Source organism: Phasianus colchicus, chromosome 2, assembly GCF_987193195.1.
Source record: "Phasianus colchicus chromosome 2, bPhaCol1.hap1.1, whole genome shotgun sequence".
Lineage (NCBI taxonomy): Eukaryota > Metazoa > Chordata > Aves > Galliformes > Phasianidae > Phasianus > Phasianus colchicus.
The window spans coordinates 12,098,544-12,111,072 of record NC_143437.1 but is presented as its reverse complement, the minus strand read 5'-3'; the positions used below and the strand labels follow the sequence as shown (position 1 = coordinate 12,111,072).

The following is a 12,529-nucleotide window of genomic DNA, read 5'->3' as shown; positions in this document are numbered from 1 at the left end:
GCTCCACGTTTTCCCCTTACTTTACTCAATCTTTTATGGACAGCATAAATATTAAACCGTGGAAATCTCCTGGTGGAGGCTACTTAACTTTGCAAATTATTTTCCTTGAGTTTTCCTTGCTTTTCTCTACCAACATGCATTCTCTTCCCCCACCCCTCATATTCCTTGCTTATAACTTTTCTTTTCTCTTATCCATCTGCTTTTTACCAGTCTGTGTTTTTTCCTCCAAGAGCTTTCCAAACAGAGTCCTCCAAAAGACTCAGTTAAAAAACTCAAAACATGAATGCTAAATACAATAAGCTATTAATGATCAGAGGGGACAATCAAAGAGTGGTTCCACCATTCAGCCTGTGAGGTAACAGTTTGACATTATATTTATGTCAGTTTCCCAGAGAAACCTATCAGAGTGGCTAACCTTGCTACAGGGGAAAGGACAAATATAACAGTAGAGAGATACAGAAAAGACAAAATAACAGGAGTTTAGTTCTGCTGATCTTGTTACCACTCCTCCTACTCAATAACTTATAGCATTCACACTGCTTTTTTTAGAAACAGTGCTTCTCACCCAGCTCCAAGCAGTAATTAAGTGCACCTATAGTTCATTCTGAAACAGAGTTTTCCAAACCATGCACTGCAGGGTAAATTCAAACTCTGGAGGGAAAAGAAATATCCTAACATAGATGTAATTGTTTAAGTTGTAATTGATTTAATATCAAAGGAAGCCTTTTGGAAGCCTCAGTGTTGTCAGGTAGTCAATACAACCCTATCTCAATTCTCAGATCGTGACAGATTCCTCATGAAGTCTTCACAAAGCCATCATGAGCTTATGAGGGAGTTGTGCTGGAATCATCACCAAGAATTCATAGATCCATTGTTGTATCATTATGGAGTTATCACCAAGTGATCTCAGAGTTGCCATGGAGCTGTCATCAGGACACTGAGTCATCACTGAGACATGGAATCAAAAGGGGATTATCACAGAGTAGTCACAGTGTCACCACAGTGGTCACAGAATGATTTAAGAATCATGACATTGTCATACACATTTTGTGTGCAGTTCACCAGCAAGTCATCACAAGATGATCCTGGAGGCATCTTAGAGTCCCAGAGACATTGGAGACTCCTTAGGGAGTGCTGTTGGCTGATCTTCAAGATGATCTTGCACTTACTGATTATCTGTATTAGCAAGGCATCTTGATGCCAAGATGTAAGGGACATCAATGCAGGTATAATCTCAAGAGCTGTCATTACTGAAGAAGAGATCCAGCCATGCAGCTCACTGCAGCACTGAAGATCCTGAAGGGGCTCTTAGACTGCTCACTATTTATGGGATAAGATGACAGATAGCTTTCTTGGCACATGCTCAACTAGCCCTCAGCTGTTGAACCAGGTGTCTGCTATCAGTTATTTCAGCCCCCACTTTGAGACAGATTTGTGGTTGTTAATCTGTTTTATTGATAGTTATCAACCCTGTATAAATCTTGTTTGCAAGGCCAGGCTGAAAGAGGGAGTTGTAGTAAAGAGGGCAGTGAGAGGGGCAGGGGAGCGTGGTGTCACAATGAGCCAATTGTGTGAGCGCATGCTAGAATGCTAGGTGATAATGGAATGATGTGGAAGGGAAGGTGCAGTTCAGGGCCAACCCTGCCTCTTGTACCTGCCACATGCAGTCAGTCCACAACCTGTATGTGTTACACATGCCATGCGACTGTGCTGTTTGGTGAGTAAAACAACAATGTATTTATAATATTTCCTTAGAAGTATGAAGGCTGATTACAAGGATGCCATTTTCTGAAGTAAGATGGTTAAGTCAGGGCAAAATGCTAGAAAGATTTCATGATCTGTGAAATGAAATCCAGTGGTTAATAGAATCAAAATAAAAAATGGTGCCAGAACTTAGACTGTAAGAACGATTCACAGATTTAGCACCTTCTAATGAGTTTAACCACTCATTCAAATGAGTTGAACATACATCTTCAAGGAAAAAAAAAAAACAAAACAGCCAACAAGTGTTATATTTCAAGTGATACCAGCATTTGAAATGAAACTTCAATTGTAACAAACTCAAGTTATGGCAACTAATCTTATTCATTTTGATACGTTCCCAGTCCTGTGAATAGTGAAAACTATGCAGCTGTGCTTTCTGTTTTTATACAGGAATTTGAGAATAGGCTTCAAGACTTCTGAAAATATCTTTATTTGCTGTGTTTGCAACTCAATTTTTAGACAACGTAAATACGTTACTTGCAAGTTTGCAACTCTGTATCTTACATTTGAAATCAGACATTTAACACAAAGAGAAACTTGATCCTGTCTCTTTACTAGACTTCCTTAAGCCCTGTCTTACTAGAGAAAAGCCTCCCTTGCTTTCAACCACACCTTATTCATGTAATCACTTTTCAGCAGATGTGCACTGGTGAACTGATGAAAAATGGGAAAAAAGGCAAATCAAGCTTCACTAAAAAAAGAAAACAAATAGCAGGAATGCACAGTAGGCAGACTAGACTGTGACAACACGAATGCCAGCTACCCTGCAACAAGATAATCAGTACTTACTTGAAATAATGACTGTATTCTGGATCCCTACTGGAAAAATCCAGCTAGCTCTGGAGTGTGTAGCATCATGCAATCAGTTGAGAGTAGATACAGTTTGCACCTGCAGATGTGTTGTGTGCATTCAAGTATAAGGGCAACGATATATCATTAAGACCGGTATCTGTATTGGTACTTTGATTACAGACATTATTCAGTTTAGAGGGTTTTCTTTGGGAGTCCTCTGTTTGCTGCAGGTGCCCATGAGCACAGCATACTTGGTTTGACATGAGGTGGGTGGGAGGTCAGTACCTTGTGAGAGGCAGGGAAAGGTTTAGAGGAGAGTTCCTTCAAATATTTTAGCGTGCTACAAAAGTGAATTGGAATGTGAGCTGGATCATTACAAGCAAAGAAAGAACATATCCTCCTTATGTTTCAGATAGATGTAGATGATGGCCTGTCTTGAGCTGAGGAGTCACTGTTGTAGATTCAAAACAAGAATAGATGTTTCCCTCCTATCCAGAGATAATTACATGCCTATTTTCTCTGTCCCATTGACCAGTTCAGACTTATTCATCAGGGTTTATGGATCCTAGATACAAATAGTTCTCTGTGTGCTGAGGAATTAAAATAATAAACAGCAATTCTGAATTACAGGAGACTTTATAGAAATTAAAGTTTAAAAATTGCAATTCCCCACTGGCAACTGAGCCTCTGGAGAAGAATTCTTCAAAACCATTGTAATGTAATGGAGAACACAACAATAACAGTTGAGCAACAAGATCCCAGGCTGCAGCAAGTAAAGATTTGCTCAAATACAATAGATGAGGGCACAGAAATAAAGGAAGAAAGCTGCTTATCTTCAGAAGGCCTCAAGTACACAGGGTTCTCCAGCAAAAGCCTCTTGCCTACACTGCCAACCCTTAAATGAGGTCTGAGAAGGATCCTGGCTCCAGTCCTTCCAGCCACTCAGGCACACTGCATGCACCTGAGCTCCCTTCGGTTGGCCTGACTCCCCACCAGATGCTCAATCACTGTTTCAAGCAGTGACTTAGCATTTCCACTGCAACCATATAAACACAAAGCTCCAAACACACAGTGGAAATCTAAAGATTTTTTGACATTTGATTTTCTTTTGAAGAGCGACTTGGAGAGAGACTGTTCTTTCAAGTGCTATAGACTGGACCATAGAGCAATAATATCCAAACATGGAGTAAAATCAAATCTCAGTTCTATGCAGCATCTCTCACTCACTCAAAATCTACTGGCCCTAAATCCCAGTCTGTTCCAAAGCCCCCTGTATAATCAAAGAATATTAAGATAGTGTGTAATCAAGGAAAATTGTATAAAGGAATATTGTATAATTAAATAATATTAAGATGTTATAATAATGAAATAAACAAGAGAGCTAGGCAAAGCAAGACAAAGAGAATAGATAGGATGCTTACCCGTATCGTGGGCTCGCTCAGGAAACTCCAGGGGAGCAGATCTTCAGAAGAGAGATCCTTCCCCGCTGGTAGTCAGCTCTTAAATGGGTCTAGGAGAGGTGCAGCCAGGCTCCACCCCTTCCTGCAGCACAGGTGAATTGCTTTCACCTGTGCTCCCAGGGCTGACTCATTGCTCGCCTCAGGTGATCAATCAGAGGTTCAGGCCGTGACTCAGCAGTTCCCATACACCCCCATATGCATCCTTGTCTGCAAAAATATTCAAGCAGTTTGATGAATCAGATAAAGAGATAACATTTACAGATTTCAAGTGTCAGGTGAGGATAGTTTAGTATATTCCCCAAAACTATGACAGGTAGGAAATCAACAGACTTGCTATGTAGAGAGAAAGAATGATTATGAATCAGCAGAGAAGGGCAGTTTGAATAAAAATACGATTTAATAAGTATGCATATCTTGCAACGTGCTTGAACAAAGGTGGGAGCTGAGCAACTTGCTTATCTGGTCAAAGCACATGAAAGATGCAGAGATGTGCACCTTTCCTAAAGCCAGCTGATTACTGTGACTAAACGGTGTCTGGGGAGGGCACAGCCCAGTGTTGTTTCAGTGATGTTATCTTTTCAGTTAAGGCAGAGCAACCATGCCTCCGTGACAAGCACTGGCCTCAACTCCCTAAACTGACAACACAACCAGCTTTTTTAAGATGATCGTCAGTGCATTTGGCTCAATTCTACCTCATTAATAGTATAAATCTGTCTAAATCTGTCTCTCCCTGTGTACTTTGTTGAGGGAATGCATTTCATTAACTTTGGTAGGTTGACGGGGTTGGCTCAGTCCCCTTCTTCTGTTAATAAGGACAACTCATATAGTAAGACATTGTGTCTCTAATATTTTGTAGGTGATGCCTGGAGGATTAGTTAACAAATTACTGATTCAATATCTCAGTATTTAGTGCTTATGCACCCTGTACATTTATTAATAGTAATCCTGAATCTGTTAACTGTTACCTCAAAAAAAAAAAAAAAGATCTGTTTTTGACAGCATGAACCCATTTCAGTACAAAGTGCTGGAGTAGGTAGAGAGCAGGGAAGTGATTGTGAACCTATTTCAGTGGAAACCCTTAAGGGCACTCTCAGAGGCAAAAGTTGATTGTGATAAGTTACTATGCATATAAACCTGTTGATGAGGTCTGGGACTAAGACTTGACCTGGACACACCTAGGCTTTTCTCTGAGAAAGAGTTTAGAAAGCAAAGGGCTCATTTCTGAATGAGTGACTCAGCAGGAGGGCTTCTCCCAACAAGCTGCTTATTAGACTTGGGCCCTTACAGAAACACAGGCTGTGAGTAGTAATGCTCTGACTCTGTTCATACAGTGTCCTTATGACATGTTTTTTAACTGGTAGTCAGAACAACTGTAACTAAGAATGTTTACACAGCAAACAGGTAAAAATGGAGCTTTCTAACTGCACAGTGCTGAGCACAGTTCAGATAGCACTTAAATAGAATAAGAGTCTACTTTGTTGAACCATGTAGTTCTGAGCTTTAAGAGTAAAAAGTAATAATGAATGTGAGTGTATGCAATGCAGGATGTGCTGTTCACAGGGTCACAGACTTGTGTTCATCTAACTGAACATACTATGGAAAAAAAGGGGTGGTAATGTACTACAGACAGTACCTAGACAGCTACTGTACAATTAACAACTGTACAGTTAGAAGTGCAACATGGTTAGGATGGTATTTTACAGGTTCATAGCTAGAAAGATTATTCTGGTGGAAAAAGACAATCAAAAAAGAAATGGCTAGGCTCAGCATAGAAAACTCTAGAGAAAGGAATTTCCAGGAGATCCTTCCCCAGTGGCAGTCAGCCCTTAAATGGGGTCTAAGAAAGGTGCAGCCAGACTCCACCCCTTCTGCTCACACAGCTGAATATTCCAGAAATATAATAGCAAAATGGTCAGTGCAAAAAGAGTACATTATTAAAGAAAAAAGTATTCACCCATTTCCAGGGACCTAGGCTCACCACAGAAATCCCACAGAGAAGAGAACTCTAACCAGAGAACCTACCCCAGTGCCAGTCAGACCTTAAATGGGGTCGAAGAGGGGTGCAGCCAGGCTCTACCCTTTTGGGTCACACAGCTGAATTGCCTTCACCTGTGCTCCCAGGGCTGATCCGGTCTTTTCCCCAGGTGCTCAATCAGTGGTTCATGCCGTGACTCAACAGTGCCCTTAAAAACCCTATCTGCAATAGTTGCAAAAATGCTAAAATCACGTTTTACAACTAGGAGACTTGTAACAAGAAGGGAGAATTTTAGATGGTCTATAAGTACACCAAATTTAGCAATAGTACATGAAGATTCCACTAATCAAATAAAATAGATAATATCTATTAATAAATGAGCAAGTATCAATACTGGAAAAAGCAAGCATAGCCCTGGACAGTATATATGACACAACGGACAGTAATTGTTTTGTCCAATACTTCTTGCATGAATATGTTCATCAAATAGAAGCTAGGTATTGCAGCTGTATGGGAACTGCTGAGTCCCGCCTGAACCACTGATTGAGCACCTGGGGAAAGGACCCGGTCAGCCCTGGGAGCACAGGTGAAGGCAATTCAGCTGTGTGATCCAAAAGGGTAGAGCCTGGCTGCACCCCCTCTTCAACCCCATTTAAGGGCTGACTGCCACTGGGGTAGGTTTTCTGATTAGAATTCTCTTCTCTGTGGGATTTCTGTGGTGAGCCTAGATCCTCAGTGATGGGTGAGTACTTCTTTCTTTAATAATGTGTTCTTTTTGTGCTGATTGTTTTGCTGCTATATTTCTGGAATATTTTTTCATAATGTTGGTCTGTGTATTGTTATGATGTTTTATTGTATTTAGAGGAATGCAGTGCTTTCAGATGCTTAAATTGTACTGAACTCTAATGTTGTAATTAAAATGCAGAATACAAGCTAACCTCAAAATGGTTCTGACAGTTCACTTATTCTGAGGTGTGGTTTGCATTAGTTCACCTACTGTAGTCTGTTTTGTATTTATCTAAATGTAATTCAGTCTCCTTTATAACATGCTGTAAGCAATGGCTCCACCAGTTAGACTGAAGTATGTAAGCTCTGGGCTTCTTGCTTGTCTTGTGGGCTTTCATCCTGTTATATTGCTAGCTCACTAGGTGATGTGGAAGTGCAATGTGTCCTAACAGAGACAAGAGCAGGGAGGGACAATATCTGGCGAGCTACTATTGTCCTTAGTTGGAGTACATCTATCAATATGACCAGCCCTTCTGAATAGGAAAAAGGACATCAGAGCCTAGAAAACACTGCTGGGGGGACATAATTGATGTTCTGGAAAACTTGACTTAAGCTGATTGCAATGGTTCAACTTGTGTTAGCCGAAGAAATTATAGTTGATCTCTAGCACAGTGTATGTGTGCAGCTGAGACGTGTTATTATTTATATAGTGTGTTGGTTGCTCCATCTTCAATGCAGTCATGCTAGAGGTTCTGAGTTCTGATTCTTTTGATAATTTCTTCTCTAAGCTGTATCTTAGAATCCATTGTATGCAAACAATATTCTATTAGAGAATGTTTATTTTCTGAAGTGAATGTACTTGAAATTTTGACTGCTCATTGTCTGTTGGAAACTTCAGAGTACTCTTCATAATAACTGGGCAAGGTAAATAAGGTTATATGTTTGAAAGGAGTAGAGCTTCAGCAAGTTTCATTGCATCTCTAAATGGCATTAGACATAAGGTAATGACATACAGTTCAGAATAATGAAGATGAAATGCTGACTAAGTTTGTGGCTGTCACATGTGTATGTAGCATCCTGCCAATTAAAACAAATTTTATTCATTTTCAAGTTGAATAATATTTAATGGTAAGAATACTAGGTGGTGTCTGTAAATCGTAGCTTCCTTAAAATGATTACAGAAAACATGTTTGAGTAGGGTTCAGCTCTATATAAGTTAAAAAAGAGACTATCAGGTGGAGTCCTTAGGAGAAAGCGATGTTATTTATACACAGGTTGCTCTGAAAGTAATACCTCCTATTTATTTCCATGGAAAGAACAACAGATATGAAAAGCACATTAACACTGTTTGATAGAGCAAATTCTTAGCTACAAAACACTTTTTCAACATAGTCATACTATTAGCTGTGCATTTTCACCAGCAATGAACAAGGGCCTGCATGCTGCACTCAGACAAATCTGCATAGGGGATGTGACCCACCTTTGCTGCTCACCACCTTACTGTGCACCACCAATCTGCTGTTTGGTCTCCATAAGCATTCAGCAAGCATCAGTAAAAGTCAGTGGGGGCCATTTTTTCCTCTTGAAAGGTTTTAGTTATACACTTCCATGTTAGATGTCATTCTGCCAGACTGCCCTCCCTGCTGTCATTTGTTGCATGGGCAACAAAATTCAATGGAATAATGGTGGGAAGGTTCAGCCTCTACTATTGTCATCTCACCAACATCCATTTCTGATGTTGTAGGCCAACATAGTAAAATAGGAGGCATTACTTTTGGAGCAGACCTCATAACTACTCTCTGAAAATAAAGGTATGTAAGTTTACATAGTGAGAGTTTTATGTTCTCTAATCACTGTCATTTATTTCTGCTGAGCACCAAACAGCTTTAATTAGATTATTAAAATAATATTATACAATAGCACAGAAATTCTTGCTTTGTAGCAACCTTTTAATCTACTGTTAATTAAGCTCTGAGTCTGATTGTGTCCCCCCGGGATCTGAATTCCACTGCTTTGATCTCGTAATAGTAAAACCATGCAGGGTGCCTTGTTGGTGGTCAGTCTCGCAGAGGAGTAAGTAACCTTGAATTACGAGGGAACAGAGAACTGGGCTTTGAATGGTTCCTTCAAACCACGTTTAGAAACGAGCTGGGACGCTGCATACGCTAGGTGGTGCTTTCAGCCCAGCAGTGAGATCCTCGGCAGGCAGCAAAGCGCTGAAGAGCCCCAGAAGCAGCTCCCACCAGTCCCCGTTCTGCGGAGCGGAGGTAGGAGGCTTAACGGGCTTTTTTTCTCCCCGAAAATCCATGCTTGGCCTTACGGACCTAAGAGGCACAGTTTTTTTTTCTGTATTCCCCACCGTATTCAGTGTGCGCCGGATTGCTGCTCCTGTTGGGAGTAAGAATGGAGACTGAAGTATTCCCTGTGAAGGTGATCCCTGCATTTTCTCTTGGAGTCCTGTGAGCATTATCTATCCATGCAGTGAGGGAGAGTTTTATTTTCTACTGCTGATCTGTTCCTCTCCTTAGACCCCATTGGCTTTCTGGACAACTGGATGCAAACTGTTTTATTTCAAAATGTTTTTTGCATCTTCAACTGTAAATTAAAGTAACCCAGGCGAATTACAAATGGTGGACTTGAGTTCCTCCATGAGACCTACTGCCCAGAGAGCATAGGATTGGTTTTGCTTGATGCAGCATCTGCTGTATATAATAAAATACTTGTGTGTGTGGGGGGGAGTCTAGAAAGCATATATACCTCTACAGAAGGAAGCAAAATTGTTCAGCTTGTAGGTGGGCTTGTAGTCTGAGTACAGCAGTCTCCAGCTGCAAGTCTCAGAGGTGACAGTGCAGTGTTTGCTTTGGAATGGTGTCAGTGACAGCAAATCAGGAACACAGATACCTGAGCTCTCCTTACTCTTGTTGTAAGGCTGGCAGCTTTCACTTTGGTAGTCATTTTCACCTCTTACTTTAAGAGGATTTGTGATGTGTGTTTTAAAGTTACACCATGATCTCAAACAACTAAGCCATGAATGTAAAACATGGTTTCAAGCTCCAGTATGCAGTGGCAAGCTTATGTGTGGTTCTGGGGGACACAGAGACAGCTGTTCATGCCAGGGTCTTCTGGTAGTGACTTTCCAGTGCTGTTTTGAAGCTCTAAACTAGGAGTACACTCCAGAAAAGACTGACTTTTCTGGAAGCTGATTGGCACTAAGTTGCTGAAACTCAGTCCTATCAAATTAGTTTGAAATTACGTATTAATATTACTTTACATCTCAGATATATTTTTTCCTCTGATGCATTTCCAAACAATCACAAATTCCCAAGTTCTAAAGCTTGTTTGTGCCTATCTTGGATTGGTTTGAAAGTGCTCTGGACCTTTTCAGAGCAGATGTCAGCTGTCTGCAAAGCACCTGCTTGAGTCCTGAGTTTGAAATTCAGACCAATGAGTTCTGACTTTTGTTTTTGGAGAATGGAAGAGTTTTGTTCATTAAATGAATTAAGGTGCTGACTGTGTGAGCTGTGAACTTAGCAACCAGCATCAAAATGGGCTTTTGGTAAATACCTGAGCTTGAAAATGAATTCTTAAATGTATTCAGTCTTAGCACAACAGTAAATGAAAAAAAATACATTAATTATGTAAGAGAATAAAAACTGCTTTTGGATGTGGACAGATAGTCCTGTATGTGCCACTTTGTCTAGCTCTAAGTATGTCTGAAAGACTTTGAAACTTATTTTTCTTAATACCTTTACTGTAAACACATCACTAAAACAGCATGAGGAGATGAGTGCCCTGTTAATGAGCAGTTATATAGACAAGCTGCTGCAAGAACTGTGGGTTTATACAGTCAGCAACCCTTTGCCTGGGAGGATTGCCCAGTTTGTCTGTGAGGCTGGGTCTGTGACAGTGAAGCACAGCTCCAGATGTATCCTGAGGGTGTTAGGTTGGTCCCATGGCTTCTGCCCGTGAAAATACTTTTTAATCTTTTATTAGCAATTGAAAAAGGAATAACAAATTGAAGTGCTTGGAAGTGGAAATATTAAGTAATGTTTTCAGGACTATCCTTTGGCTTTAATCAATTCTTGTAAGAAGTAGGTGGAGAACTGTCACTTTTGAAGCCTGGATATTAGGGATGGCTATGGATAACCTTTGTCTGTGGAAGAACTGAGGAGTGGACTGCTTAAAATCTCATCTCTGTTTAGAGCCAAATGAGAAACAGGTGAGAAAAGAGGGAGTGAAAGGATAAACTGGAGGCAGAAGGGATTTTTGTGGTATCCTGGCTGCTGGAGGAAGGCCAGCCCAGCTGGTGCTCTGGCACAGCTTTCTCAAGACCCTGTGGCAGCAGTGCTGTTCTGGGCTCCCCTCTGATCACAGGCTTTCCCAGACAGAGGAAGAAAGGCAATCTGGGCCAGTTAAGCTGGTCTTCTGTAAAGCTAAACAGAGAAGAGGGAGGAAAACCCCAAAATTCAGAAGGATGAAACCAATGACCACCACAAAAAAAACCCACAAACCACAAAGAATGAAGTAAGGAAGAAAATTTTCCCTGGAAGGTTGGTATGACAGCATGAATCTGTCTCCTATCCTATGTTTTGTTGTAGTTCTATACTTCTGTAGTGGAAATAGAATGGTTTCTCTGTCACTGTATCTGGCCTGGTTGCACTGGGATGTCTTTAATGACTGGGATGAGAAGATGTTGTAGTAAATCTTTAATTTCATTGAGTAATGGGGAAGTGAACAATGATCTAAAAACTGCTCCTTTGATTCTAGTTGATTTCATAAACATCTTAGCCTTTTATTCTTCCAGTCTTATTCCATTTTTTTGAGACCTTCAAAAGTGGGATAGGCACATATGTTCTCAGTTAGCAATGAGGTCTGATGTCTAATTGGCAAACCTCTGAATTTTTACTATATTTCATGTTTTCAGGGGCTGTGTTAGTGTAAGGTAGCAGTAAACCTTTTGTGTGCTTGCTTAATCATCTAGTTTTTATGCAACTTCTACAGTGCTCACTTGTTAAAATTATCTGCAGTACTCAAATAACTTTTGCTTTCTGTACTGCAACTGCTACATCCCAGTTTTACGAGGGAAGGAATGTATTTTGTTTAATGATAACTGTTGATCACCTCATTTACTCTTCCCTTCCATCAGTTTCTCCCTGTTGCACCTGGAACTCAGTAAATTAATTTAGCTAGGACCTGTCATTCAGAAAGTGCACTGCTTTCAGGTGCTAGCTTTAATTTGGAACGTTCCTTGAGATCAGCATTTTCTGGTGGACCATTACTTTTGCTGTGGAAAATGCCTTGTTTGTAGTCTGAATAATCTGACTTAAATTTTTGCCTGTTGTTCTTTATTGTAACTTTCTCTTTAATGCCTAATATTCTTTGAGAAGTGGACTGCCCTGAAACTGGGGGGCTAAGAATTGGTCCTGGCCTGAGAAGTAGGGATGCAATTGACATGTAGGTCAGAATGTGGGTGGTGAGGTTCTCATTTAATGCTGTGCTCCACCTGTTGCTAGGGAAAGAAGGTGCAGTGTTGCCTACACTGCAATGCCAAGTCAATTCTGCTGTTTATTACTGCTTATTTTAATTAGCTTTGTCATGAATGTTGCAGTAGGCAGTATCCCAGCTATCACTGAACTAGTGTTTGTACAAATATTGCTTGCCTTCTAACAGACCTGTCCTCATCTTAAGATTTGTAGATACTCCTACTGCATAGAAAATGGAGGGACAGAGTCCTGTCATTGATGTCTCACTTAGTCACCACTTAAATAACTTTCAGTGGGTCACTTTTTCCATTTGTGTCTGAAAGAAGGTC

General features: G+C 40.5%; 1 protein-coding gene across 11 annotated transcripts in view; it reads left to right on the top strand.

The window, feature by feature from the left end:
* Positions 1-727: 727 nt before the first annotated feature.
* Positions 728-12,529, top strand: part of LOC149918847 (uncharacterized) — a 207,405-nt gene continuing 195,603 nt past the window's right edge. For all 11 annotated transcript variants that reach the window (XR_016463928.1, XR_016463927.1, XR_016463930.1 and 8 more), the window contains exon 1: positions 728-1,717. Coding sequence is in view for 1 of the 11 variants with exons in the window: in XM_090134792.1 (XP_089990918.1) it covers positions 1,700-1,717 (18 nt within the window). In the remaining 10 variants the exon portion in view is untranslated. The remainder of the gene's footprint in view (positions 1,718-12,529) is intronic.